This window comes from Neomonachus schauinslandi, chromosome 10 (assembly GCF_002201575.2).
Source record: "Neomonachus schauinslandi chromosome 10, ASM220157v2, whole genome shotgun sequence".
Lineage (NCBI taxonomy): Eukaryota > Metazoa > Chordata > Mammalia > Carnivora > Phocidae > Neomonachus > Neomonachus schauinslandi.
The window spans coordinates 111,064,120-111,087,819 of record NC_058412.1 but is presented as its reverse complement, the minus strand read 5'-3'; the positions used below and the strand labels follow the sequence as shown (position 1 = coordinate 111,087,819).

At 48.5% G+C, this 23,700-nt stretch overlaps 1 protein-coding gene across 3 annotated transcripts in view; it reads left to right on the top strand.

Annotated features, from left to right (window-relative positions):
- The window catches only part of HCK (HCK proto-oncogene, Src family tyrosine kinase), a 40,678-nt gene that overhangs the window by 8,672 nt on the left and 8,306 nt on the right, over window positions 1-23,700 (top strand). For 2 of the 3 annotated variants that reach the window (XM_021688939.1, XM_021688938.1), the window contains exons 2-10: window positions 8,159-8,276; window positions 11,050-11,092; window positions 11,446-11,548; window positions 12,336-12,434; window positions 15,569-15,672; window positions 18,457-18,606; window positions 18,923-19,075; window positions 20,559-20,738; window positions 21,777-21,853. In XM_021688939.1, coding sequence (XP_021544614.1) covers window positions 8,160-8,276; window positions 11,050-11,092; window positions 11,446-11,548; window positions 12,336-12,434; window positions 15,569-15,672; window positions 18,457-18,606; window positions 18,923-19,075; window positions 20,559-20,738; window positions 21,777-21,853 — 1,026 coding nt within the window. In that variant the 5' untranslated portion in view covers window position 8,159. The remainder of the gene's footprint in view (window positions 1-8,158; window positions 8,277-11,049; window positions 11,093-11,445; window positions 11,549-12,335; window positions 12,435-15,568; window positions 15,673-18,456; window positions 18,607-18,922; window positions 19,076-20,558; window positions 20,739-21,776; window positions 21,854-23,700) is intronic. The other variant, XM_044918549.1, reaches the window with a different exon arrangement.

Sequence of the window (23,700 nt, the reverse complement as noted above, 5' to 3'; positions counted from 1 at the left end):
GGGTGGGTGTTCCTATTCTTTTTTAAAGATTTTATTTATTTATTTGACAGAGAGAGACACAGCGAGAGAGGGAACACAAGCAGGGGGAGTGGGAGAGGGAGAAGCAGGCTTCCCATGGAGCAGGGAGCCTGATGAGGGGCTCGATCCCAGGTCCCTGGGATCATGACCTGAACCGAAGGCAGACGCTTAATGACTGAGCCACCCAGGCGCCCCGGGTGTTCCTATTCTTAACCAGGGTGATGAGGGAAGGCCTCTCGGAGCAAGTGAGATCTGCAAAGAGACTTGGGTGACGTGAAAGAGGCGTTTGGGGTGAAGAACATTCCAGAAAGTAGTATGTGCAATGGCCTGAGGTGGAAGCATGTTTGGGGAATTGAATAGCGAGAGGCTAGTGTGGCTGGAAAGGAAACATCAAAGGAGGATGGCAGGACTGCAGGGTTGGGGGAAGGCCAGATCATGGAGCCTTGTCAGCCACAGAGGGGTCTTGGGCTTTTATTCCAAGTGAGATGGGAGTCCCAGGAGTTGTTAAGCAGAGGAGGCATATGACCTGATTTATATTTTAAAAGGCTTGCTGGTCTATAAGAGGCAGAATGGGGATTCAAACCCGGCTCTTTGTGACATCAAATCGCATCCTATAGGTTTCCCAAACTTGCCTGCCACGTGCTTACCTTAGAGATAAAATTATTCTAAGGAGGTTCACAATTGCTCTTGAATTCTGGACTTGAACAGGTGACCCGGAGGTAACAACGAACATGCTAGGAATTGACTACATGTTTAGAACAAGTAGTTGACACACACGCATGTTAGAACCAGCCCTCTGGCCGAGTCAGGCGAATGACCAGAGGCCTTGAGTTCCTCTTCAGCATGTTGCTCTGTCACTTGCTGTTGTGTAAACCAGGGCACAATGCTCACCCTCTCCGGGGTTGCTGGTCCACCTGTATAATGAAGGTCTCTCCAACCCCTTCCTGTTTGCAAAGTCCAAGTTCTGAGCTCTTTGATCAGAAAGAAGCTGAGGGTCAGGAAAGGGGAGAGATGAGGAGTCAGGGGTGAGCCCCACATGTCCATTAGGAATAACAGTCACTTGGGGTGTTTAGGTGGTTCATTGAGAAAACAGTCAGGGAACCAGAGGAGGGGGATCCGTAGGGCTCTGCACACCTGGAAACTCTTCCGGAAACTGTCCCTGATGGGGGAAGACATTTTCTCCACCTCCATGGCTGAGCTGTACTGAGAAGGGAAAGTTCCTCTAATTGGACAGTCTTGAGCCCTGGGCCCCTGGAGGTCTACCTTCCTGAACTTCCTGTTTGGGTTCCTCATCCTCATCGTGCAGTTCCCCACTGTAGCCTCTGGGGTTGACCCCAGTGGAGGATGAGAGGCAAGACAGCTGGTTTCTCATTCTACCTGCCACTGACCACCTGGGAAACCTCTCTGTCGTGGATTTCCATTTCCCCATCTGTAAAATGGGCTCTTAATTCTGGTCCTGCTGATTTCAGCCAAGTATGGTCAGGCCTGTAGAAGGTTGAACACAGTATATTTACTCCACAAATGTACAGGGAGGGCTTAATACATGCCAGACACTTTCTAAGCATGGCGTCAGTGCCATCAGCTTCTTGGGGTCCATATTCCATACCTCCTCACCTATTCTAATGGATCTAGTACCCTCTTCTCATCCATCAGAACCTACTATCTATGAAGTCTTTGCCATAAGCCATTTACACTTAGGTATGAATTACAATCCCTGGTAAGAATTTCCTCTGCACTGGGCAACACTCTTTGACGTTTAAGGAGGGCAGAAGTCCAACTCAAACTGGCCCATGCAGGTGAGGGAGATTATTGGGAAGTCCACGAACACATCCGCTTCAGGAAGGGCTGCAATGAAGGGCTTGCGAATCTGTGTGTCTCCATTTCTTGGTTCTGCTTTGCAACTCTTTTCCAGCCAAAGGCCAATGGATGACTCTTAATGTCCAGGATGGAGTCACGTGTCTACCTCTGCTTCTGTTACTACAACTCTGCTTGGTCAGACTTGGTCACAGACCCCCCCCCCCACACACACACCTACAGCCAGAAGTTGAAGTCAGTTCTACCCCAATCCATGAAATGAGGATGAGAGAGAGGTGGTTCCCAAAGGAGGACTGGGGAGCTGTTCTCGGAAAAAGGGGGAGCAGAGACTATGCAGGAAAGAACTATCATCCAACATCTTGCTTCATATTTGGATAAACTGAGGCCCAGAGAGAGGTTGGGAGTTGCCTAAGCTCACACAGTGAACTTATGGCAGAGGCGAAACCAGAATCCAGCGCTCCTCAGCCCCAGCCCTCACAGGCCTCTGCTTGAGCCAAAAAGCTCCTTGAAAACCATCTTCTGCCCACTCCACAGGATGCCCAGGCAGCACCCTGGCCTCTCCCCCTTGGGTTTCACTCTGAGCATGCAGGAGGAGTCCCTGAGGCTCCACAGCCTGCATGGTGACCGTGGGAAGCACCCAGGGCAAATAAACTGACCTTTCTCATTTCCCTTCCGTGTAACGCGTGCAGAAGCTGAGGGGGCAAGGAGCGGGTTTCAGTTTCCAGGAGCTTCGCAGTGATCTGAGGAAGTGTCTTTGCCAGGGGTCAGCAGTTCTAAGCTAGTCTGGGACCAGGCAAGCAACTTCTGCTCTCAGAGCCTGGTTCTGAGTCACATTAGACAAGAATCATGTGTTCAGAGGTTTTAAAAAGCTTTTCACATCCCTGTCACCCAGGACGTCAGGCCATGCCTGAGAAGCAAGGGCCTCCTACTTTACAGGGCAGAAAATGCAGCTCAGGGGAAGTGACCTACCGAAGGTTATACAGCCAGCCAGTGGCAGAACCAGGATCGAAACCCAAGTATTCTGACCCCAAGTCCAACCCTCACTCCACTACATTAGTGGATCTCACATTTTAGGGTGTATAAGAAGCTCCTGAAGAATTATGAGAAATGCAGATTCCAGGCCCTCATCCCCAGAGATTCTGCTTCATTCAGTCCCAATTGTAGCCCAGGGATATGCAAGAAGCAGTGAGGACTATTTGGGTGCGAGCAGTAAAAATCCGATTCAAACTATCTTAGACAAAATTGAGAATTTATTTGCTCATAAACTGGAAAAATCCTGAGGTTGGCAAGTTTCAGGCATCGCTGGATCCAGGTGTTCATACATGTCTTCAAGAATCACTCTGTCTCCATCGCTCAGCTCTGCTGACCTCTGTGATGGCTTCACACTAAGACCGTGCCTCCCTTCATGATGTCAGAACGACTCCCAAGTGCTCCAGTTCCCTACATCTACACCTACACCTACACCTACACCTACATCAGCTTATTCTTATAAAAATAGAGTGCCTTTTTCCTCATTTTCCCAGCAAAATCCCAGGGCCAATTCTGATGGCCTCAGTTGGAATCACACTCATACCTATAACTGAATCAACCACTGCTGGTTGTCAGGGGGACGTGGAATCCTCTGATTGGCCAGACCTGTATCAAGTTGTCAATCCCTGAAGGCAAGGGAAGGGTTAGCCTTCGGAAGCTCCTTGCATTGCGTGGAAGAAGGCTGATTTCTCAAGGAAAATCCAGGTGCTGTTATCAGAAGTGGGATGGATGCTGAGGAAGCAAGAGTAAATAGTGTTCACTGCTTCTCAACTAGAATGATCACACAAATCATCTGGACCTTGTTGAAATGCACATTCTGATTGGGGGCAGGCTGTGATTCTGCATTTCTTTTTTTTTTTCTTTTTAAGATTTTATTTATTTATTTATTTATTTGGGGGGAGGGAGGAGGAGCAGAGAGGAAGGGAAAGGGAGGGGGAAAGAATCTTCAGTAGACTCCTTGCTGAGCATGACCCAGATGCAGGGCTAATCTCTCAACCCTGAGATCATGACCTGAGCTGAAACCAAGAGTCGGACGCTTAACCAACCGAGCCACCCAGGTGACCCTTTGGAACATTCTTGACTTTGACTGAAATCCTCCCCATTCTTCAAACCCAAATGTTATCCTGCTGTTCATTATTATAAACAGGTTGCTTTTTCTATGAACATATTAACATACACATGTTAGTAGCAGAACCCAGATGTATTCATTTTACAAAAATGGCTTGATATTATATATCTTTTGAATTTTTTTTTAAAGATTTTATTTATTTATTTGATAGAGAGAGATACAGCGAGAGAAGGCACACAAGCAGGGGGAGTGGGAGAGGGAGAAGCAGGCTTCCTGCCGAGCAGGGAGCCCAATGTGGGGCTCGATCCCAGGACCCTGGGATCATGACCTGAGCCGAAGGCGGACGCTTAACGACTGAGCCACCCAGGCGCCCCTGAAGTTTGTTTTTTTACTTGTTAAGTGTCTTGGCGATCTTTGCACGGCTTTGACTGTCTTTGCCAAAATGTAACAGCTTCTTTGTGACTTTGGAACATAATTCTGTATGTTCAGTCTTCCCTTTTCAACTCAGTCCCTGGAACAGGAACCATGTCCTGATGCTTTTATTTTGGACTGATTACAGGCTCTGGGCATGCATTTATTCACTAATTGTGATTTAAGCTCCTACTATGTGCCAGGGAGATGCTAAGCCAAGCACTGAGGGACACAGGCAGGAGTAGGACCAGCCTCTGCTGTGCTGCAATGATGGAGACATTCTGTGTCTACACTGTTGCGTTCAGCAGCTCCCAGCCACAGGTTGGCTATTGAGCACCTGAAACATGGTGAGTCCTAAGGGAGATGGGCTATACCTCTAACATACACACTGGGATTGGAAGACTTAGTGTGCAAAAAACAAGTATAAAGTATCTCATTGGTAATTTTTTTAACATTTAAAAATTTCATTTATTATTTTTAAGTAGACTCTCGGCCCAATGTGGGGCTTGAACTCACGACCCCAAGATCAAGAGTCGCACACTGTACTCACGGAGCCAGCCAGGTGCTCCTTATTGATAATTTTTATACTGAGTACATGTTAATAATTTTTGACATGTTAGGGAAAATAAAAAATGTACCTTAAAATTAGTTCACTTATTTCTATTTACCTGGAAAAATATGTCTGTAGAAAATTTTAAATTATATACACAGCTCCCATTACATTTCCAGGTCTGGTGGTCACAAAAATGAGCATGTCTGAGGCCATGCCATGCCAAGCAGTGGAACAGTTCTCCCGGTTTAGGGGGACAGTCACATTTTATACAAATTTGACTCCTGCCAGTATATAACTTTTTTAAAATCATATTTTATTGTGCAAAAATTGAACTAATGGGAACTCCCTATTTTCAAAAGTCAACTTCTTGGGGCGCCTGGGTAGCTCAGTCAGTTAAGCATCTGACTCTTGATCTCAGCTCATGTCTTGATGTCAGGATTGGGAGTTCAAGCCCCACACTCGGCTTCAGGCCTACTTAAAATTAATTAATTAATTAATAAAGTAAAATACAAATAAAGAGTTAACTTCTTAAGTGTTGCTGTATCTCTAAATTCCTGGGTCAGAGGAATTGCAGTCTGTGTTTGCTTTATCCTCCAGGGCAGGTCCACGTTTGCTAGTAAACAGAATTGGTTATGGTTAACATTTCTATAGTGTTCGCTGTGTGCCAGGAACCTTTACATTTTTCAACTCATTCCGTGCTCACCACCACCCTGTGCGGTAGAACCCCAGCGTCCTTTCTCAGAGGTGGCCTTGGATCATGCATCAACATGAGGACAGCAGAGTCCCGTCGCTCAGGACCCTGTGGCCCTCTCGAATATGTAAATTGCTGGTATAAGTGATACTCAGTAGGTGCTCAGAGAAGCAGAAGGAGCTGCCCTGCATCACACAGCAGTGTCCTTCCCAACACATTCTTATATAATCAAAAAAATATGAAATGTAATATGGTTGTATGCCATACAGAACCACACAATATGCTGTCTTATTTCCATAACTGTAATACCCATTTATCACAAGTCAAAGAGAGGTGTTTTAAATGCATATAAGTACATTATAAAGCAGTGATTAATTGTGATAATTTTTCAAATTAATGATCCAGCACTCTGGGAGTCTGAAGAAGTTCCTTATTTTATTCACAACGGGCAAATGAAGCAGAAACCGCTTAAGTCTTGAAGTGGTAAATTGTTGCCAATTCCCACAAGGACAGACAAAAACATCCTTGTGAATAAAAAGAATCTTTAAAAAAAATAACTCCCCGGGGCGCCTGGGTGGCTCAGTTGGTTGAGCGACTGCCTTCGGCTCGGGTCATGATCCCAGGGTCCTGGGATCGAGTCCCGCATCGGGCTCCCTGCTCTGCGGGGAGCCTGCTTCTCCCTCTCCCACTCCCCCTGCTTGTGTTCCCTCTCTCGCTGTGTCTCTCTCTGTCAAAAAAAAAAAAAAAATTTTTAAAAAAAAAAAAAAAAAAAAAAAAAAAAAAAAAAATAACTCCCCTAAGCCTAGAAATATGGATTTTTTTTTCTTAAACCACAAACATGTGTTTATTTTAACAAGATAAGGAAACTGAGTTCTGATTTAGAAGAGAATTACAATTGTGTAGAGCTGAGGAAAACAATTACTCTCTCATGTGGCTGCTTATGGCTCATCTTCTCAGCAAGTACATGTGAGCATTTTGAGAGAGGAAATAAAACATTTCTGCCACTTTTGCAATTAAGTTTTGACTCTGAACTGAACAAACATGTTTTCTTTAAGTATCTTTAAATTTCATGAACCCATCGACAAAGTCTGTCAGCTTTACCTCCAAAATGTCCCCCTGAATCTGTCCATTGCTTACCTCCCTGGTGGTCACCACTCCTGGGCCAGGCCACCAGGATCTCATGCCTGGACTCCTGCGGTGGACCAGGTTCCCTGCCCTGCCTCCTAGAGTCCCTACTCCACGCAGCAGCCATTATTTGAAATGCAAATGAATCCCATCATTCTCCTGCCTAAAACTTTCCAGGTTTCCCATCATCTTTAGAATCAAATCCAGATTCCTCCTTGGCTGTAAAAGATGTGGCAGCCTTGTCCCAAACCACACTCCTCTTCCCTGCCTGTGACCTCCAGCCACACCAGCCTCCTTTCAGTACCTCATTCTCTCCAAGCACATTCCAGCCTCAGGACCTTTGCTCTTGCTGTTCCCTCTGCCTGGAACACTGTTCCCTCACTGTGTTACATGACAGGCTCCTTTGTGCCATTTGGGTACCAGGTCTGACGTCACCTCCTCAGAGAAGCCTTCCCCAATCACCCTGTCTAAAAAAGCCCTGCAATGTTGTTTCCTATCACATCCTTGATGATTGTCCTCACACTTTTCACTAACTAAATTTATCTTGTTATGTATTTTTTACCTGTTTATTGTCTGTGTCTCCCATTCATCCCCAGGGTGAGCTCCATAATGGCATGAACTGGCTTATCTTATTCATGGTGTAGAAGAGTGCTCAGTAAGTGTTTACTGAGTAAACAAAGGAATGAATGACCAAATAAACTTATGAGAGAAAGAAGGAAGAAAGAAAAAGAGAGGGAGGGAGGAAGGAAACTATTATAAGGCAGTTATAAAATGATACAAGGAAGATGATGCCTTGACTATTATTTAGCTAGATTGTTTGAGCCATATTATGTGACCTCATCTTGGTCATTTAATATAAAATGGTAATTTATTACATGATAGTATAGTTTCACTTTACTGTTTGCTCTGAATCCCACGCTGTGCTAAGTATTTCCCTGCCTACATGTTTTCTCATCCTTCCAACACCCTGCGAGTATGTTGTATTATTATTATCCCCACTTTGCTGATGAGGAACTGAGACTGAGGAGTAGGGTGAGTGATGAGTGAGGTGTTGGTGGGGTGGAGGGGTAAAGTGTCAACTCAAGGCTTTCTGATCCCAGAACCTGTGGTAACTACCACCCACTCTGCTCCAAGGCTCTGCATGTTGAATTTTGATCATCCTCATGATTTATTCTCTGAATAAGCTCCCTATTGCAGGGGTCCTTGGTAGCATGACTATGACAACTTGTCAGCTCTGTGTGGGTATGTGGCAGACAAGGACGTGGGGAAGCCCAGAGGTGGCAAGGGTGGACTGAGTGGGCTTGGCAGGGGCGGTGGGGGGGGTAGGGGGAGACAGGGTAGGGGAGAGGGAGCCAGCCTGAGGGCAGGGGACCTGGAACCCAGCATCTAGGACTCCCTGTGTGGGGCTCTGGGCAAGCCAAGCTCACTTCCCTTATCTCTGATGCAGGATGGGGTGCATGAAGTCCAAATTCCTCCAGGACAGAGGCAAGGTCTCAAAAACCGAGCCCAGCACCAACCCACACAGCCCTGTGTATGTGCCAGATCCCACGTCTGCAAGCAAGCGGGTGAGTGGGGGCAAAAAAGGGGTTTGGCCGCCTGAGGGGCTGCCCCATGCTGTCCCAAATTGCCCTAACAGCCTCCTGTTTTCCCAGCTGTCAGCAGGGTATGTTTGGGGTGACATGGAGCTGGCCCGTCACCAACAGTGTGCCCTAACTCTCTGAAATACATCTGCACCAAGGACCTGGGGCAATGCCATCACTCCTCCTTGTCCGGCTGCCCAGGCCTTGGCCCCTCCGCCCGGGCTCCAGGGACCAGGTCCTGGTGGGCAGGGCAGAGGCCCCGAGCCTGGGCAGTAGCACGAGCAGTGCTGAGAGTAGTCAGTGACCTGACCAGTAACAACAACAGTCGAAGTAGTGATGGTAATGGTAGTATTAGTGCTATAGCAATAACCATAATAACAATTGTAACAGCAAGATCTGCGGGAGTATAATGGCAAGCGCAGGTGCAGTAAGTAAGAGAAGTAGTCATACCAGTAGAGGTATTTGCTTACTTATCCTCTACTTACTCGGGGCTCACGACGGACCACGCACTGTCCTAAGTGCTCTACGGTTATCAACACCTTAAAGCCTCACAGTAATCCTAGGTCTCAATTTTTATTTTTTTATTTTTTATTTTTTTAAGATTTTATTTATTTATTTGAGACAGAATGAGAGAGAGAGAGAGCTCATGAGAGGGGGGAGGGTCAGAGGGAGAAGCAGACTCCCCACCGAGCAGGGAGCCCGATGCGGGACTCGATCCCGGGACTCCAGGATCATGACCTGAGCCGAAGGCAGTCGCTTAACCAACTGAGCCACCCAGGCGCCCCCTAGGTCTCAATTTTGATTACACAGGTGAGACACAGAGTTTAATAACGTGCTGAAGGCCGTACGGGTAGTGAGGGGTAGGGTCAGGATTCAAACTTGGGCCGTGCAAGTGCCAAAGTACCAGGGGTTGGAGCAGGAGAAACAGAGGCGGAAGGCAAATGCTAATGAGGAACCGCAGTCAGGGCGGTACTCCTGGTGATAATGGGGGTCACAGTTGCCACGGCGGCAGGGCCCCTGGGACTGCAGTCGTGAGAGTGATAGAAGAGAGGCTGTGGCAGCAACAGTAACAGAACCAGGAGTGGTGGTGACGGTACTATAGTTGCAGGAATGGCTGTAATAATCTGCTATGTTCTAGGCACTGGGGCGAGGCGCTTCTACACCCTTAGTCCTCACCAAAAGCTATGAGGCAACAGTTACGCCACTGTGACTGTGACTAAGGCTCAAAGAGGTGAAATGCCTCCCCGGGGCCACACAGCTGGGAACAGCAGAGCTGGGTCTTTCTAACCCCGAGGCTGGGGTGCTCTCTCCTTCCAGGGCAGGCCCTTAGAAAGTTCTTCCTCAGATTGAAGGGAGGCCTATTGTCTCATAACCCTGTCCCCTTGTTCCCAAACCTACCCCTTAGTCCCGCACCAAATACAGCCACTCCCTTTGCCCCAGGACAACCACTAGAGAATGAAGGCAAAGATCTTATCCCAACCCACCCATTCCTTCCAAATCATCTTTTCACACGACATGGGTTCCTGGCCTCTCTCCATTCTGCTTGCCCTTCTCCAGGCATGATGTCTAGAACAGGGCTAATTTTGGGAATGGGGGGGAGGGCAGTGGAATTGTCACCTCCCTCCCTCTGACACTTGACCTCTATTAATACATCCTGAGATGATATGAGCTTCTCACACCAGTGATGTCCTGAACTGACATCCTAAACCCTTAGTCACTCATAGATGTGTTCTCTCTCCTAACCTGCATGGCCCTGGGCCCTTTCTGTGGCTAGGGCTCCAGGTTCTCCAAGGCCTTCTTAGCTTGACACCAGTAGGAAACAGAGGGTTTTCTCCCACCAGTTTTTGGTTGTCTTCTGAGCATCATATTTAAGGGATGCTCTTATCAGCCATTTGTCATTCTCCTGCAGGGCATTAGTTCAGTGGTAAGTTAGTAAGTGTTCCTCAGAGAAAGGGTTCCCAGGCCAAATCAGTTTACAAAATACTGGACAAAACAGGCTCCTTCCCTGTGGGAGTCCTCAGAGCTTTATGAATCTTAATGGGCTTTGTGGATCTCCCCCCCAAAAAGACAAACTTCTCATTGTTTCCCATACCTGTTTCTCTAAGTTTACCTAAGTGTGCAACATGCAAACACATTCCCCTTGAAAAGAAAAATCACAAATTACAGTGAAAGCTACAGTTTCTTCTGACCAATGTCCTGCTCACACACATAGAGTTTGTGTCCACAGAACGTATTTAGGATGTGTGTGTACGTATTCTCTATGGATCGTGTTTCTCATTCTGAAGAACTAGCTTTGTTCACTTAACAGTGTATCTTTAAGGCCTAGTTGTGCTGGGAATGAAGCTCCACCTCCCTGAGGGCTGTTGGAGCACCACGTGTAGGCATCAGATCCCTTCTGGATGATCACTTAGGGTCCTTCATATACATAATGGAGGCTTTATGCATGGAACATGTTGGTAGACCTACAGCTTCTTCAAACATATCTTAGAAAACACTGATCTGGACCAAGCCCCTCACCATATGTCAGGGGAGGCCCCCAGTATGTCCAAGGCCAAAGCCACAACCCAAGAGACCTGGATCTTTGTGGTGTCCCTCATGGGCTGTGTGACCTCACATATGTCCCCAGCCCTCTCAGATCCTCCTCCCATGACACACAGGGCTGGGATGAGATACTCTTGGGTGTCCGTTTTGACACAGACCTTCTGTGGCTCCCCACACACTATTAGATTCATCCCCTTCTCCCATTTCTTCCCCACAGCATCCTGACAACAGCAAAAACAACCCACCAGGGTCCACAGATGGTAAGTATTTGGCAAACGTAATGTGGTGGAGTCTTGGGTCATGTAGAGGGTTAGGTTAGGTGCTTCGAGATTAAGGCAAAAATCCCAAACAGTCAAAATCACCCTTGCAAATCTTTTAAATTGCTCCCAAAGTACTTTGTACAGGCTATTTTGTTTCTATTACACTGTCTACTAATGCAAACCTTTAGCTTTAAACTCTAGAATCGCACCCCACATGGCAAAATCCTTATTTATACCATGAAACAGACATGTCAGTGGGTCCAGGGCTGGGTGCCAGTTGTTGGGATAGGAAACACCCAGAGCTGTGGTGGTGCTCAGATAAAGCCTCACCATCCCGCGTGTCTCTCTCCCAGCAGGTCCTGATGACATCGTTGTGATTGCCCTTTATGATTATGAGGCCATTCACCACGAAGACCTCAGTTTCCAGAAGGGAGATCAGATGGTGGTCCTGGAAGAGTGAGTCTCTATCCCACTCCTAAGACATAGCTACCTCCAATATTCAATCATGCTCTCTTTTGTGTGTCAATAAAGAACCTGATAGACTATCTTATACTAGAGGGTAAATGGCTGATAAGAATCATAATAGAGGATGAAGGGTTTGCTGTTAATCTGGACGAGAGCCACAACAAAGGAGCTTGTGTACTTACTAGCAGTGTACATTCAGGCAACAATGAACAGGTGAAAGTACTTTCTCAGGGAGGCCTTCCTCGGGCTCCTGTAATTAAGCTACAGGTTTATCTGTAGACCAGACCCTGCGGAGGTACCTTTGCATTCACAAATCTCTGGATCTCGAAGTTTCCTACCTCCAGTCCCCTATAGTCTTCACCCTCCGTGTAGTGTCACTGTGTGCTGGGGCTCAAGAATGGGAGTGGTTATGCTTGGTCACACCACTCTCTGTGGCTGTTAGCCCAAATGAGTCTGCCATGGGCACAGGACCCCATACCCTAAGTATGGACCACTGCAAGTCCGGGGGAAGAGTGGGGCCAGAGGCCTAGGGCTGTGGGCTATGAATGCAGGGACGGGGCTTGATTCTAGACCCTCGGATGCACAGTGGGGACTGTTATAAAGATCCCTACCCTAATGATGGAGTGCGTGCTGGGGGCTGGGACCGTGGTGACCCTGCCTCTTACCCTATCTGCTTCCTGGGTTTGGGGGGTAGGTATTCTAGGCCAAGGATGGGGGGCCCAGGAGGACCAGGGGATTCCCTCTGCTCCCTGACTCCTTTGCTCTCTCCTGTCCTCAGGTCTGGGGAATGGTGGAAGGCTCGATCCCTGGCCACCCGGAAAGAAGGCTATATCCCAAGCAACTACGTTGCCCGCGTTGACTCTCTGGAGACAGAGGAGTAAGTATTCCATTTTTCCTGCCCCACAGAAGGAAGTATGAGCAAAATCCGGTTTGTTCCTGCCTCGGCGCTCTGGCACTCACTGTCTCCCCTGCATGACACGCTCTTCCTAGGGATCTGCTCTTGCCTGGCTCCTTCTCGCCCTTCAGGTCTCAGGCCACCGCCCTAAGGCGGATCCCCTGTGGGGATCTCTCGTGGAGACCTGTTTTGTTCCCTTCTGAACACTTCTCGCTAGCAAGAACAATCTTGTTTCTGTGGTTGCTCACACCTTCACTGCCTGTGTCCCCCACTAGGTGGGAGCATTTGAGGACAGGGACCTTGTCTGTCTGGCAGGGCATCCTCAGCACAGGCCAGCCTGCAGTAGGTGCTCAATACATATTTGTTGACTGAAGGATATGGTCACACCAAAGAGGGTCTTCTGAGAGGCGAGCCAGCCCACACCTGGTCAGCCATCCCTCATTTGGTTCATTCAGTAAATATGTGCCCGCCCATCACCAAGCCCTGTGCCAGACAGGGGACTACCCGTGCCCTCAGAGAGCTCCCTGTAACACGGCAGGCTAGGCTGCAGGTTCTCCTCTGTGTCTAGCTTGACTCTGAAAACATAAACAGTTATAGGGCATTCATGCATCCGTCCCATCACCCAACAGACATTTGTTGAGCACCCAGCAGCCCTGTTCCAGGGACACAAGGTGACCCAGGGCTGCTCCCTGGGGATGTTCACAGCGTGGTGGGCGAGATTGGCCAAGCTACGGGGCGATGACAGATCCCGTTCACAAGCAGCCATTCAAAAAGTTAAGAAATGGCGGTCCCTATAGTTTTCTCTCTTCTTCCTCCTCCCTCTGGCTCAATGGTGTTGAGGATTTGAAATGCTGACCTATTAAAAATTAAAATGTTTGGGCTTTCCCCATCTTAAAGTCATGCCCTTCTTAGTGCACATGAAACCTCTTTGCTGTGTGAAGTTGGCCCCTCTGTGGCGGTGAGGAAGGCCCCTCTCCCACCTCTGACCCTTCTGTCCTGGACCACCCCCTAACACACCCCCTACACGCGGCAGGCGGGGCTTGGTTCCTTCTTACTCGTTCTAGGCTTTCTCTTGGGGCATCCAGTGCTCTGCTCCCAGACTCCAGGATCTGAACACTCACAGAATGCCCACACCCCACCTTTCCCAGCAGCCTTAGAGGAGGCACCTGCTGGTGGTACTCCTCAAGGCAGCATTCTTGCTAAATGGAAAAGGCAGGGTGCAGACAACATGTATTATGGGCTATCATTTGTGAACAAAGGTCATTCTCGGTCTTGAGTACATCACCATCACCTGGAGGGCTGGTTAAAATGCTGGTTTCTGGGCCCTGCTCCTCAACTGTCTGATTCATAATTTGCATTTCTAACAAGTTCTCAGGTGAGGCTGATGCTGCTGGTCCAGGGACTTACCTTGAAAACCACTGACCTAAACAGACATAGGGCTTGCCGAGTGCACTCACACATTCTTGAGTCTGCATCAAGGAGCCGCCAGCAGAGGGTGCCTTGGGGGAGGGTGGGCAGGGCATTGGAAAGGAAGGGGGGGTGGGGAGGAATCTTCCTCCCCCTCCTTGAAGTAGACAATACTTTGTTTCAAAATGCAAATAGTGGGGAAGGACATAGAACAGAGTGAAAAGTCTTCCTTCCACCCTATCCCCAACCAGCCACTTCCCCTCCCCAGAAGCAACCAGTTTCTTATGAGTCTTCCCAAATGCTTAATACTTGTGTAAGAAAATACATATATCTCCCTTTATTTTACACCAGTGGCAGTTACTACACACACCGTCCTGCACCTTCCTTGTACAGGCTCAGTGTCCATCATGCAGACGCCCTACGGTCCCCTCTTAGTGGTCACTGAAACCGCTTCCAATCCTGGGCTATAGTGACTCTCCTTGTGTATCTGTCATTTCTTCCTTGTGCAAAATCCCTGGGATAACTTCCCAGGGGTGGGATTGCCAGGGAGACAGCTCTTACCCTGTACCCTGTTATATTGCTTGAATATTTCACCGTAGCACAAATCAGTTCAAAAATGAAAGCAGGGAAGGCAGGTGGGCAGTGTCCCATGGTGACGAAGAGTGTGGTTTCCAGAGTTAGATCGCCTGGATTTGAATCCTGCCTCCACTACTTCCTAGCTATATGACACCAGTCAAGTAACTTGCTCTCTCTGTTCCTCAGTTTCCCCATCTATAAAATGGGGATAATAAGGGCCATAATTCCATACAGTTGTTGGGTGGATAACAAGAACTTGATGAATGTTAGCTGTCTTTCTCCCCTAGTTGATACAGAGGAAACAGAGGCCCAAAGAGGGAGAGTGACTTGCTCAAAGTCACATAGCAGATTTGTGGCAGGTGCAAGCCAGCTGACCTTAGGTCTGGGACGTTTTCCATTACAGCACACGAACCACTCCTCACCCTGCTGAGGGTAGGAATGGATTTGGCTGCTGCTGCAGCTTGGGCTTTTCCACTCAATATCCCAAACATTCAGGGAGAAAAATGAAAAGGTCCAAGTATAAAATTATTGAAATCTCACATTTTAGCTTGAAAATTCATGTTGACTTTGTATTCAACTTTGTACACACAGAAGAGGATACATTGTAAAGTTTACAAAGTTCAGGCCCCCACTCACATGGACGTCTGAGATCCTGAGAGGATGCTCATGTGTACCTCTGAAATTGGCAAAAGCAAGATTTTGACCACAGTTGGTTAAGACTGCTGTATCTTACCAGTCAGTTTTTCTATCCATCACCATATCCCTCACATTGGGTGGCAATGAAATGACCCATGGGCATTTTGTATTGTAATGCTGTACTCTTTTTCTCTAAAAAAAAGTTTTTTCTTCTTCTTTTTTTTTTTTTACAGTTATTTTTGGGGAAGTCTTTCTTTTGGTATTATTTTTCTTAAAGAAAGCTCCCCAAACTGCATAAGTTTCCATCTCAGCAAACTGAATTCACTCCTGGTAAAATGTCTGTTTCCGTATCAAAAGAATGGTTATTTTCCCCAAAAGAATCTTGTGGGAAAATCGATGCTACAGGAAGCCAGGCTCTCAGTCTCTTGGTGCCCGGTGTGAACGGGGCAGGACCCCCTACCCCAGGTTCACACGCTGCTCCCGCCCCTCTCCACCAGGTGGTTCTTCAAGGACATCAGCCGGAAGGATGCAGAGCGCCAACTCCTGGCCCCGGGCAACGTGCTGGGCTCCTTCCTGATCCGGGACAGCGAGACCACCAAAGGTGACGCCAGCCTTGCCCACCCTGCCCCACCCTGCAGGGGTACCCTAGGCATGACTGGCCACCACTCTCCTTCTGCAAATGCCCCAGGAGGGCTGAGCCACTCACCCAGCCCACCAGACTGCCAACTTTTCTCTTGCCCTTTGCTCGAGCCTGGTTTATGTGTCCTCAGCCTCTGTAGTTCCTGGTTGGGTACCTGGACGTAGGCCCAAGTGGTTGTGGACCCCGAAAAACAATATTCTGTTGAAGCTTGACCTTCACTAGCTTATATTACTTAAAATACCCATCACAGTATATCTTGTCCAGAAGCCTGATTCCCCCTCCTTCCATAAGGAAGGGGTAGACCAGGCCGCCGGAAGAGCCCCAGGCCAGCCTCCTCTGAGACTCTGCTTAAACTGGCTCTTTTGATGTTTTTTGGAAGTTTTCATGTTGGCGAACTACTTCCTGAAATTCCTGTGCTGTGACGGGGGCTTTCTGCTGGGTTGTCACCCAGGAAGGAAGAACAGTACCCAAAAACATCACATAAACTAGCATCCATTGAGGCTAATTTTTCCAAAGGAATGGATGTCAAGAAGGAGTCTCGTGATTTCAGACTTCCCACGTGGGGTGCACCTTAACTAATATGTTTGGTCTCAAAGCTGCTTGGCTCAGATTAAGCAAGTAAATTGCATAAAGTGTGACCTCGCAGTATCCTGAGCAGTTTGGGGGACATCCATCAAAGGCATCTGCGTGGCCTTGTTCTCTACCCCTAGATATCCAAATCGGTCAAGCCCGAACATGGTAGGATAATGCCACTCGCCATCACTGTTTCAGGCCAGTGCATATTTAGGCTTTATTTCCTCCCACGCAACCAGCCCCCTTCAAGCCTCAGGGCAAGGGAAATAGGACAAAAAAGGCAAAGCTGTGCACGGTCCCCAGCTTCTCTCCAGCTGCTCCCAGGACAGCTGGGGGACTGATTGAGCTGGTCCATCCTGAAGATAGTGGCTGGGGAGACGAGAAACCACCCCAGCCCTGAAGGGCAGGAAGGTGAGCCTGGTTCACTCTCACAGGTTCCGCCAGACGGAGGACCCGAGGGGCCTGTTTAGCCAGTTTAATAAAACTGGCACCGTGAGTGCCCTGAATCCCATCCTGCTGCTTCTCAGATTCTACCCCACCCCTATCTAGTATCAGTCAAGCCAGCCTCACCTTGGCCCGGCAGAGTGGCAAAGAGTGGGGCCCGGAGCCAGCTGCCTGGGTTTGAAACCTGGCTCTGCCCCTTCCCAGCTGCATGACTGCAAGTGAGTTAGTTCACCTGCCTGGACCTCAATCTCCTTGCCTCTAAAATGACGGTGATCTAAAACCTTGACCTCATGGGGTTATTCATTCACTATAATGAATAACATAATGCCTTATATTCATATAATTACAATCCATTTTTGTGACAATTATTCATATTCACTCACGGTTTATTTGGATGAAGTTCTTAGAACAGTGGCTGGCATATCTGGTCAATTGTTATTCGTGCAACAATATCTGATAATTAAAAGAATTAATGCTGTAAAGCACTCAGGATGTGAACACTCAGCACATGTCGGCTCTCATCAGCATCTTTATTATCTCGATGATGAGATACATCATCGAGATACATACAGATGAGGAAGCTGTACTCCTCAAAATCCTATGACATAGTACCCACAGTGCACATAGAGCAGATGAGAGACAGAGAGGCTAATAGCGTGCCCAATGACGCACAGCTTGCAAATGCAGAAGCATGGTCAGGGACTGAAAGACTTGTGTGTTTCTGGTCTGTGTGATGTCATGCTCATTAGGTTCCTACTACTGCTGTCACAAATGACCACAAACTTCGTGGCTTAGAACAAGATAAATTTATTATCTTACAATTCTGGAGGTCAGAAGTCTGAAATTGGTCTCGCTAGGCTCAAGTCAAGGTGTCCGAAGGGCTGGTTCCTTCAGGACATAATCTGATTCCTCGCCTTTGTCAGCTTCCAGACGCCAGCAGCATTCCTTGGCTCATGGCCCCTTTCTCACATCCCTCCAACCTTGTGTTTCCATCTTCACCTATCCTACTATTGACTTTGACCTTCCCACCTCCTCTTATAAGGACCCTGTGATTCCCTCGGGACCACCTGGACAACCCACAACAATCTCCCCATCTCTAGATCCTTACCAGGATCACATCCCCCAAGTCCCTTTAAACTAACAAAGTCATAGGTGCCAGTGATTAGGACACGGACATCTCAGGGGGCTGTTGTTCAGCCTACCATGACATCTAATGTTGACATTTACATTTCAGTGTTTACATTTCAAGAGTCAGACTGCGTTCGTTGTTGTGGATCTTTTTGTTTGTTTCTGAGTAACCTATTTACCAATCTGATGTGGTGTCTTGGCTTTTGTGATAGATGATAGATGATAGATAGATCAAGATAATGAAGATGCTGATGAGAGCTGACATGTGCTGAGTGTTCACATCCTGAGTGCTTTACAGCATTACTTCTTTTAATCATCAGGCAATGTGATGAGCTATGGAGGTATGATGACCAACCCCATTTTACAGATGAGGAAGCTGAGGCACAGAGCAGTGACATGGTCACTTGTTCAGGGTCTCACAGCTGGACATGGAGGAGACTGGATGAGAACCAGAGAGCCTGACCCTACAGCCCACTCTTCCCCTGCACTCCGCTGCCCTGGTGCCCCCACGGGGGTGCCAGGAATGGGCGTCAGGGTGCTAACATGAGGTGGCGGGCTCTGAGATCTCACTCCTGAGGGGTTTTTCTCTGGCCCGTGCAGGAAGCTACTCGTTGTCTGTGCGAGACTATGACCCCCAGCACAGGGACGCGGTGAAACATTACAAGATCCGGACCCTGGACAGTGGGGGCTTCTACATCTCCCCACGGAGCACCTTCAGCACCCTGCAGGAGCTGGTGGCCCACTACAAGAGTGAGTCCTGCCCAGGGCTGCATCCCAACCAGGGTGGACCCGTCTCCCAGGAATCCTAGTGAAGGGTGCGCTGCAGCCTCTGAGGCCCGCTGAGCTCTTCCTGACCCTCCCCAGACAAATAGCTGCTTTGAGTCTCTGGAAGTCTTAGTCCTGTTGAACAGGAGGGTCAAGGTGACATCTCATCATGCTCTGTCCTCGTGTCCCCGATAGCGGTAACCCATTGGAACATTGGCCACAGGCAGTGGACCGGGCAGGGAGGCCTCTGAGGGGAAGTCTCTGGCTGGCTGCCCTCAACTGACCAGGGGCTGTGTTCCAGAGGGGAGTGATGGACTCTGCCAGAAGCTGACAGTGCCCTGCATGTCCTCCAAGCCCCAGAAGCCGTGGGAGAAAGATGCTTGGGAGATACCCCGGGAATCCCTCAAGCTGGAGAAGAAACTTGGAGCCGGGCAGTTTGGGGAAGTCTGGATGGGTAAGGACCCAGGGCCAGAGGGTGGAGGGAGGGCCGAATGAGGGAGGTCATTGCTTCCAGGAACGGCTGGAGGCAAAGTGGGGATGCCACCTAGGGGGGAAGGGGAGATATGAATAATAACCGTAAAGGAGCAATTCCTCTGAAAGCAACCACATTATCCTGCTATGCAAACGCTGATCTGCCTTTGAGGCCAGGTTTGTTGGGGTCCAAATCTCCCCTCTGGGCAGGAGGGGTCCCCCTCCCCTCCCTCGTATGGAGCTGGGACAGTCCACCAGTTTGGGGTTGAGATCATCAGAGGCGTCTTAGGATGATGGAAACTAAGAGTGGGGAAATGTAGTTTGGAGATTTTTCAGGTACGTTCAGTGTTGGCAACTGATGAGCAAGCTGCTCTGAGCACCCGTCATGTGCCCAGCGCCCCGCGAGGGCATTGTGGGGCACCAGAAAGGCGTGCATCACCCCTGTCGTCCTGCCCCTAATAACTTGAGAATAGCAATGCCTGCTTTGCGGAATGCGGGGTAGGTGCAATGCCTGGCCCAATGCCTGGTGCACTCCACCATGTTCCAAGTGGGAGCGAGGACAACCTACAGAGATGCAAACAATTCAGCCAGAAAAAATAAATTTAAAATCCACACATTTCAACTACATTTACAGAGACACTGCTGTATGCCAGGCATTGAATAAGACAATGTGGCAGAGAAATTATAGAGAAGAATGTAAAGTGGATCTGAGTGATAAGGTTGGAAAACTAAAAATATTATATAAGGCCTTAGACTCTCACTACAGGAAGACCTCAAATCTAGATTTGAGCTTCCTGGCAGCCAAGGCAAAAATGGAAACACAGTAATTATGAGATTTACAAGATCAACAAGATGAGGCAGGGGTGGGGTGGGTTGAGTCCCTGTGGTGGGAGGGGGAGCTGGGTGCTTGAGACTGACTGATATGCAGGCCGATTGGTGCACAAAAGGCAAGGGGGTGTTTGGTGGATGATGAAGCTGGCAAGGTGGGCGAGGCCAAATCCTGCAGGGTTTTGACCATGACGAGATTGGTCATTTAATTGAGAGCAGTGTTGCGATTAAAGCATTTTAAGCAAAGACGGTGTGTGTGTATGAGTAAGTAACAAAGCAAAGGTGGTGTGTATGTGTGTGCACCAGGAACAATCTGAGTGAGGTTCTGAGGTTATTCTTGAATCCCTACAACAGCCCTTGAAAGGCAGTGCTGATCATTTCCACTTTGCAGATGAGAAGACCACAGTTCAGAGAGGTTAAGTGACTTGCCCAAGGGTACACAGCTAAGAAGTGGTGAACCAGCCTTCTAACCCACATCTTTCTGAGGCCAAAGCCTGCATCTCCCTTCCCCTCTCTGAGGGCTGAGATGAACAGGGAAGGCGTTCTGGAGGAAGCAGTTCTGCAGCGGGGCCTCCCAGGGCCATGGGGGAAGGAGCAGTGGGTTCTGACCACCTTCCCTGTTCCCTCTCCTGCTCCAGCCACCTACAACAAGCACACCAAGGTGGCTGTGAAGACGATGAAGCCAGGGAGCATGTCTGTGGAGGCCTTCCTGGCAGAGGCCAACCTGATGAAGACTCTGCAGCATGACAAGCTGGTGAAGCTGTATGCAGTGGTCACAGAGGAACCCATCTACATCATCACGGAGTTCATGGCCAAAGGTGCTGCACTCTGGGCACTGGGGATGCAGGCGTTGGTTCATACTGGTCAACTGCACACTCAAAGGTGATCCTGACATGGTTCTTGCCCTCCAGTCCGGCCAGGAGCTCTTCTGACAAGTACTTATTGAACTTGAGTACTTGGGCCTTGACAGGCAATGGCCCAGCTCTCCTGGTTAATGGGGTGAAATCATTTCAGGGGATGCCAGGAGAAGGGGAGCTCATGGAGCTACAGGAGAGGGGACTGGGTGATGGTAGGAAAGGCTTATGGGTTTAGGATAAGCCTTCGAGGCTGGGGGCAGCTCCGTGCCTCTCCTGTAGTCTTCCGGGTCTGGACCAATGCTGTGGAAAAGAGAGTTGGCAAAGCATTCCTTCCAGGTTGCCCCCACCCTGCCCGCCCATGATCCAAGATTTCCCAGGGATTTTTTTTTTTTTTAAGGCCACCACTTCACCACCATCTTCAATCCTTGCCCATTTTTCGATAAACAGAAACATCTCACACAACCTCATTGGGTGTGATTTTGAAATCTCAAAATGCTTTTCATTTTCTAAATACACAATTATGCCAGCACCAGGAAAGCACGCCCCCCCCCCCCCCCCCCCCGTTAACCAGGCTCAGAAAGCTATCTCCCTCAAAGAAATCGTGATTGTCCCCATCCAGTAATCACAAAGTCATTTTTAAAACACTGAAATTCTAGTTCCCAAATATTAGACATGGTAAATAAATATTCTTATTTAAATCTGTTACTTTTTTTTTTTAAAGATTTTATTTATTTATTTAAGAGAAAGAGACAGAGACAGAGCATGAACAGGGGGGAGGAGGCAGAAGGAGAGGGAGCACCAGGCTCCCCGCTGAGCAGGGAGCCCAAAGCAGGGCTTGATCCCAGGACCCTGAGATCATGACCTGAGTGGAAGGCAGATGCTCAACCAACTGAGCCACTCAGGTGCCCCTATTTCAATCCATGACTACGAGCAATTTTAACCATACGCCAAGGGAGTGTGAGTACTGAGTAGTACGTGTTGCTTCCCCTCCCCCCACAGGAAGCCTGCTGGACTTCCTGAAAAGTGCGGAGGGCAGCAAGCAGCCATTGCCCAAGCTCATTGACTTCTCAGCCCAGGTGAGAGTCAAAGGGGGATGTTGGGGGGGGGGGGGGCGGCCAGGAACTCAATGATTTCTTTAACACATGCTTATTGGGCTCGGGCTATAATAGTACCAGCAATAACAGGTGACAGGCACTGAGTGCTCAGTATGAACGTACAGTTGACCCGCAAACAATGTGAGTTTGGACTGCGCTGGGTCCATTTAGAAGCAGATTCTTTTTTTATAAATAGAGTACAGTGATGTAAATGTATTTTCTCTTTCTTATGATTTCCTTAATAACATTTTCTCTTCTCTAGCTGACTCTATTGTAAGAATACAGGGTATAATACATATAACATATGAAACACGTATAAATCCATTGTTTACGGTACTGGTGAAGCTTTGGGTCAACAGTAGGCTATTAGTAGTTCAGTTTTGGGGGAGAGAGAAGTTGTATGTGGGTTTTTGACTGTGCAGGGGTCCTAACCCTCGCGCTGCTAAAGAGTCAACTGTACACTTTTTGTATGTGTCTTGCAGGCATTAACACATTTGTCCTCACATCAAACTTAGAGAGTGGGATTTTTATTATCTATTTTTTTTAAGATTTTATTTATTTATTTGAGAGAGAGAGCATGCGAGAGAGCACATGAGGTGGGGAAGGGGCAGAGGGAGAGGGAGAAGCAAACTCCCCACTGAGCATGGAGCCAGCCAACCAGGGACTCAATCTCAGGACCCCGGGATCAGACCTGAGCCGAAGGCAGACGCTTAACCAACTGAGCCACCCAGGCGCCCCTTTATTATCTTATGTAAGACTCCTCCAAAGCTTAGTAGCTTGAAACAACAACAGTTTATTATTTCTTGTGATGCTGTGCGTTGACTGGGGTTGGCTGGGTGGTTAGACTGAGGTCAGTCACATGGATGCATTCTGTTGAGAGCTTGCCTGGGGCTAGAATGTCCGGCATGGTGTATCAGCCTCTGGGATCTCTCTCCTGTGGCCCCTCGTCACTCAGCAGTCCAATCAGGGCTTCTTTACAGCACGGTGGCTACGTTCCAAGAGGGAGTGTTCCAAGGGACCAAGCCCTAATGTGCAAGCGCTTGTGAATCCTCTGCTCCCATCATGCTTTGCTACTTTTCATTGGCCAAAGCATGGCCCACGGCCCAGCCCAGGCTCAGGGTCGGAGGGGGCTGCATAAGAGCATGAGTCCTAGGGGCGCCTGGGTGGCTCAGTCGGTTGAGCGACTGCCTTCGGCTCAGGTCATGATCCTGGAGTCCCGGGATCGAGTCCCGCATCGGGCTCCCTGCTCGGCAGGGAGTCTGCTTCTCCCTCTGACCCTCCCCCCTCTCATGTGCTCTCTCTCTCTCATTCTCTCTCTCAAAAAAAAAAAAAAAACTTTTAAAAAAAAAAAAAAAAAAAAAAGAGCATGAGTCCCAGGAGGCACAGTCCATTGGGGGCCACCAATGTAACAGTCCAGCCACAGACAAGTCATCCCATTTTACAGAATAGGAAAGTAAGGCACTGCGAAGCAGTTGAGTGCAGATGAGGAAACTGAGGCCCAGTGAGATGAAGTAGTTTGCCTAAATTACTGTGTTGAGGTGGGAGGATACAGCAGCAAATGAAATGGAGAGTATTTCTGTCCTCCCAGAATTTATAGACATTAAACAATTGGATGTCTAAGAGAGGCATTACCCAAGTGGTCCTGGATCAGCGCCGAAGGATGCGGTATCCAGCAAAATAAATAATGTAAACAAACCAAAGGACCACTTGTGAAAATCCCATTTTCTCTCTCATTTTCCCTTCACTCTCTGCAGTTCCTCTTACTCCCCGCTTGAGTGCTTTTCGCTTTTGTCCTCTCTCATTCTCTCCTCTCTGTTGGAAAACGGGGG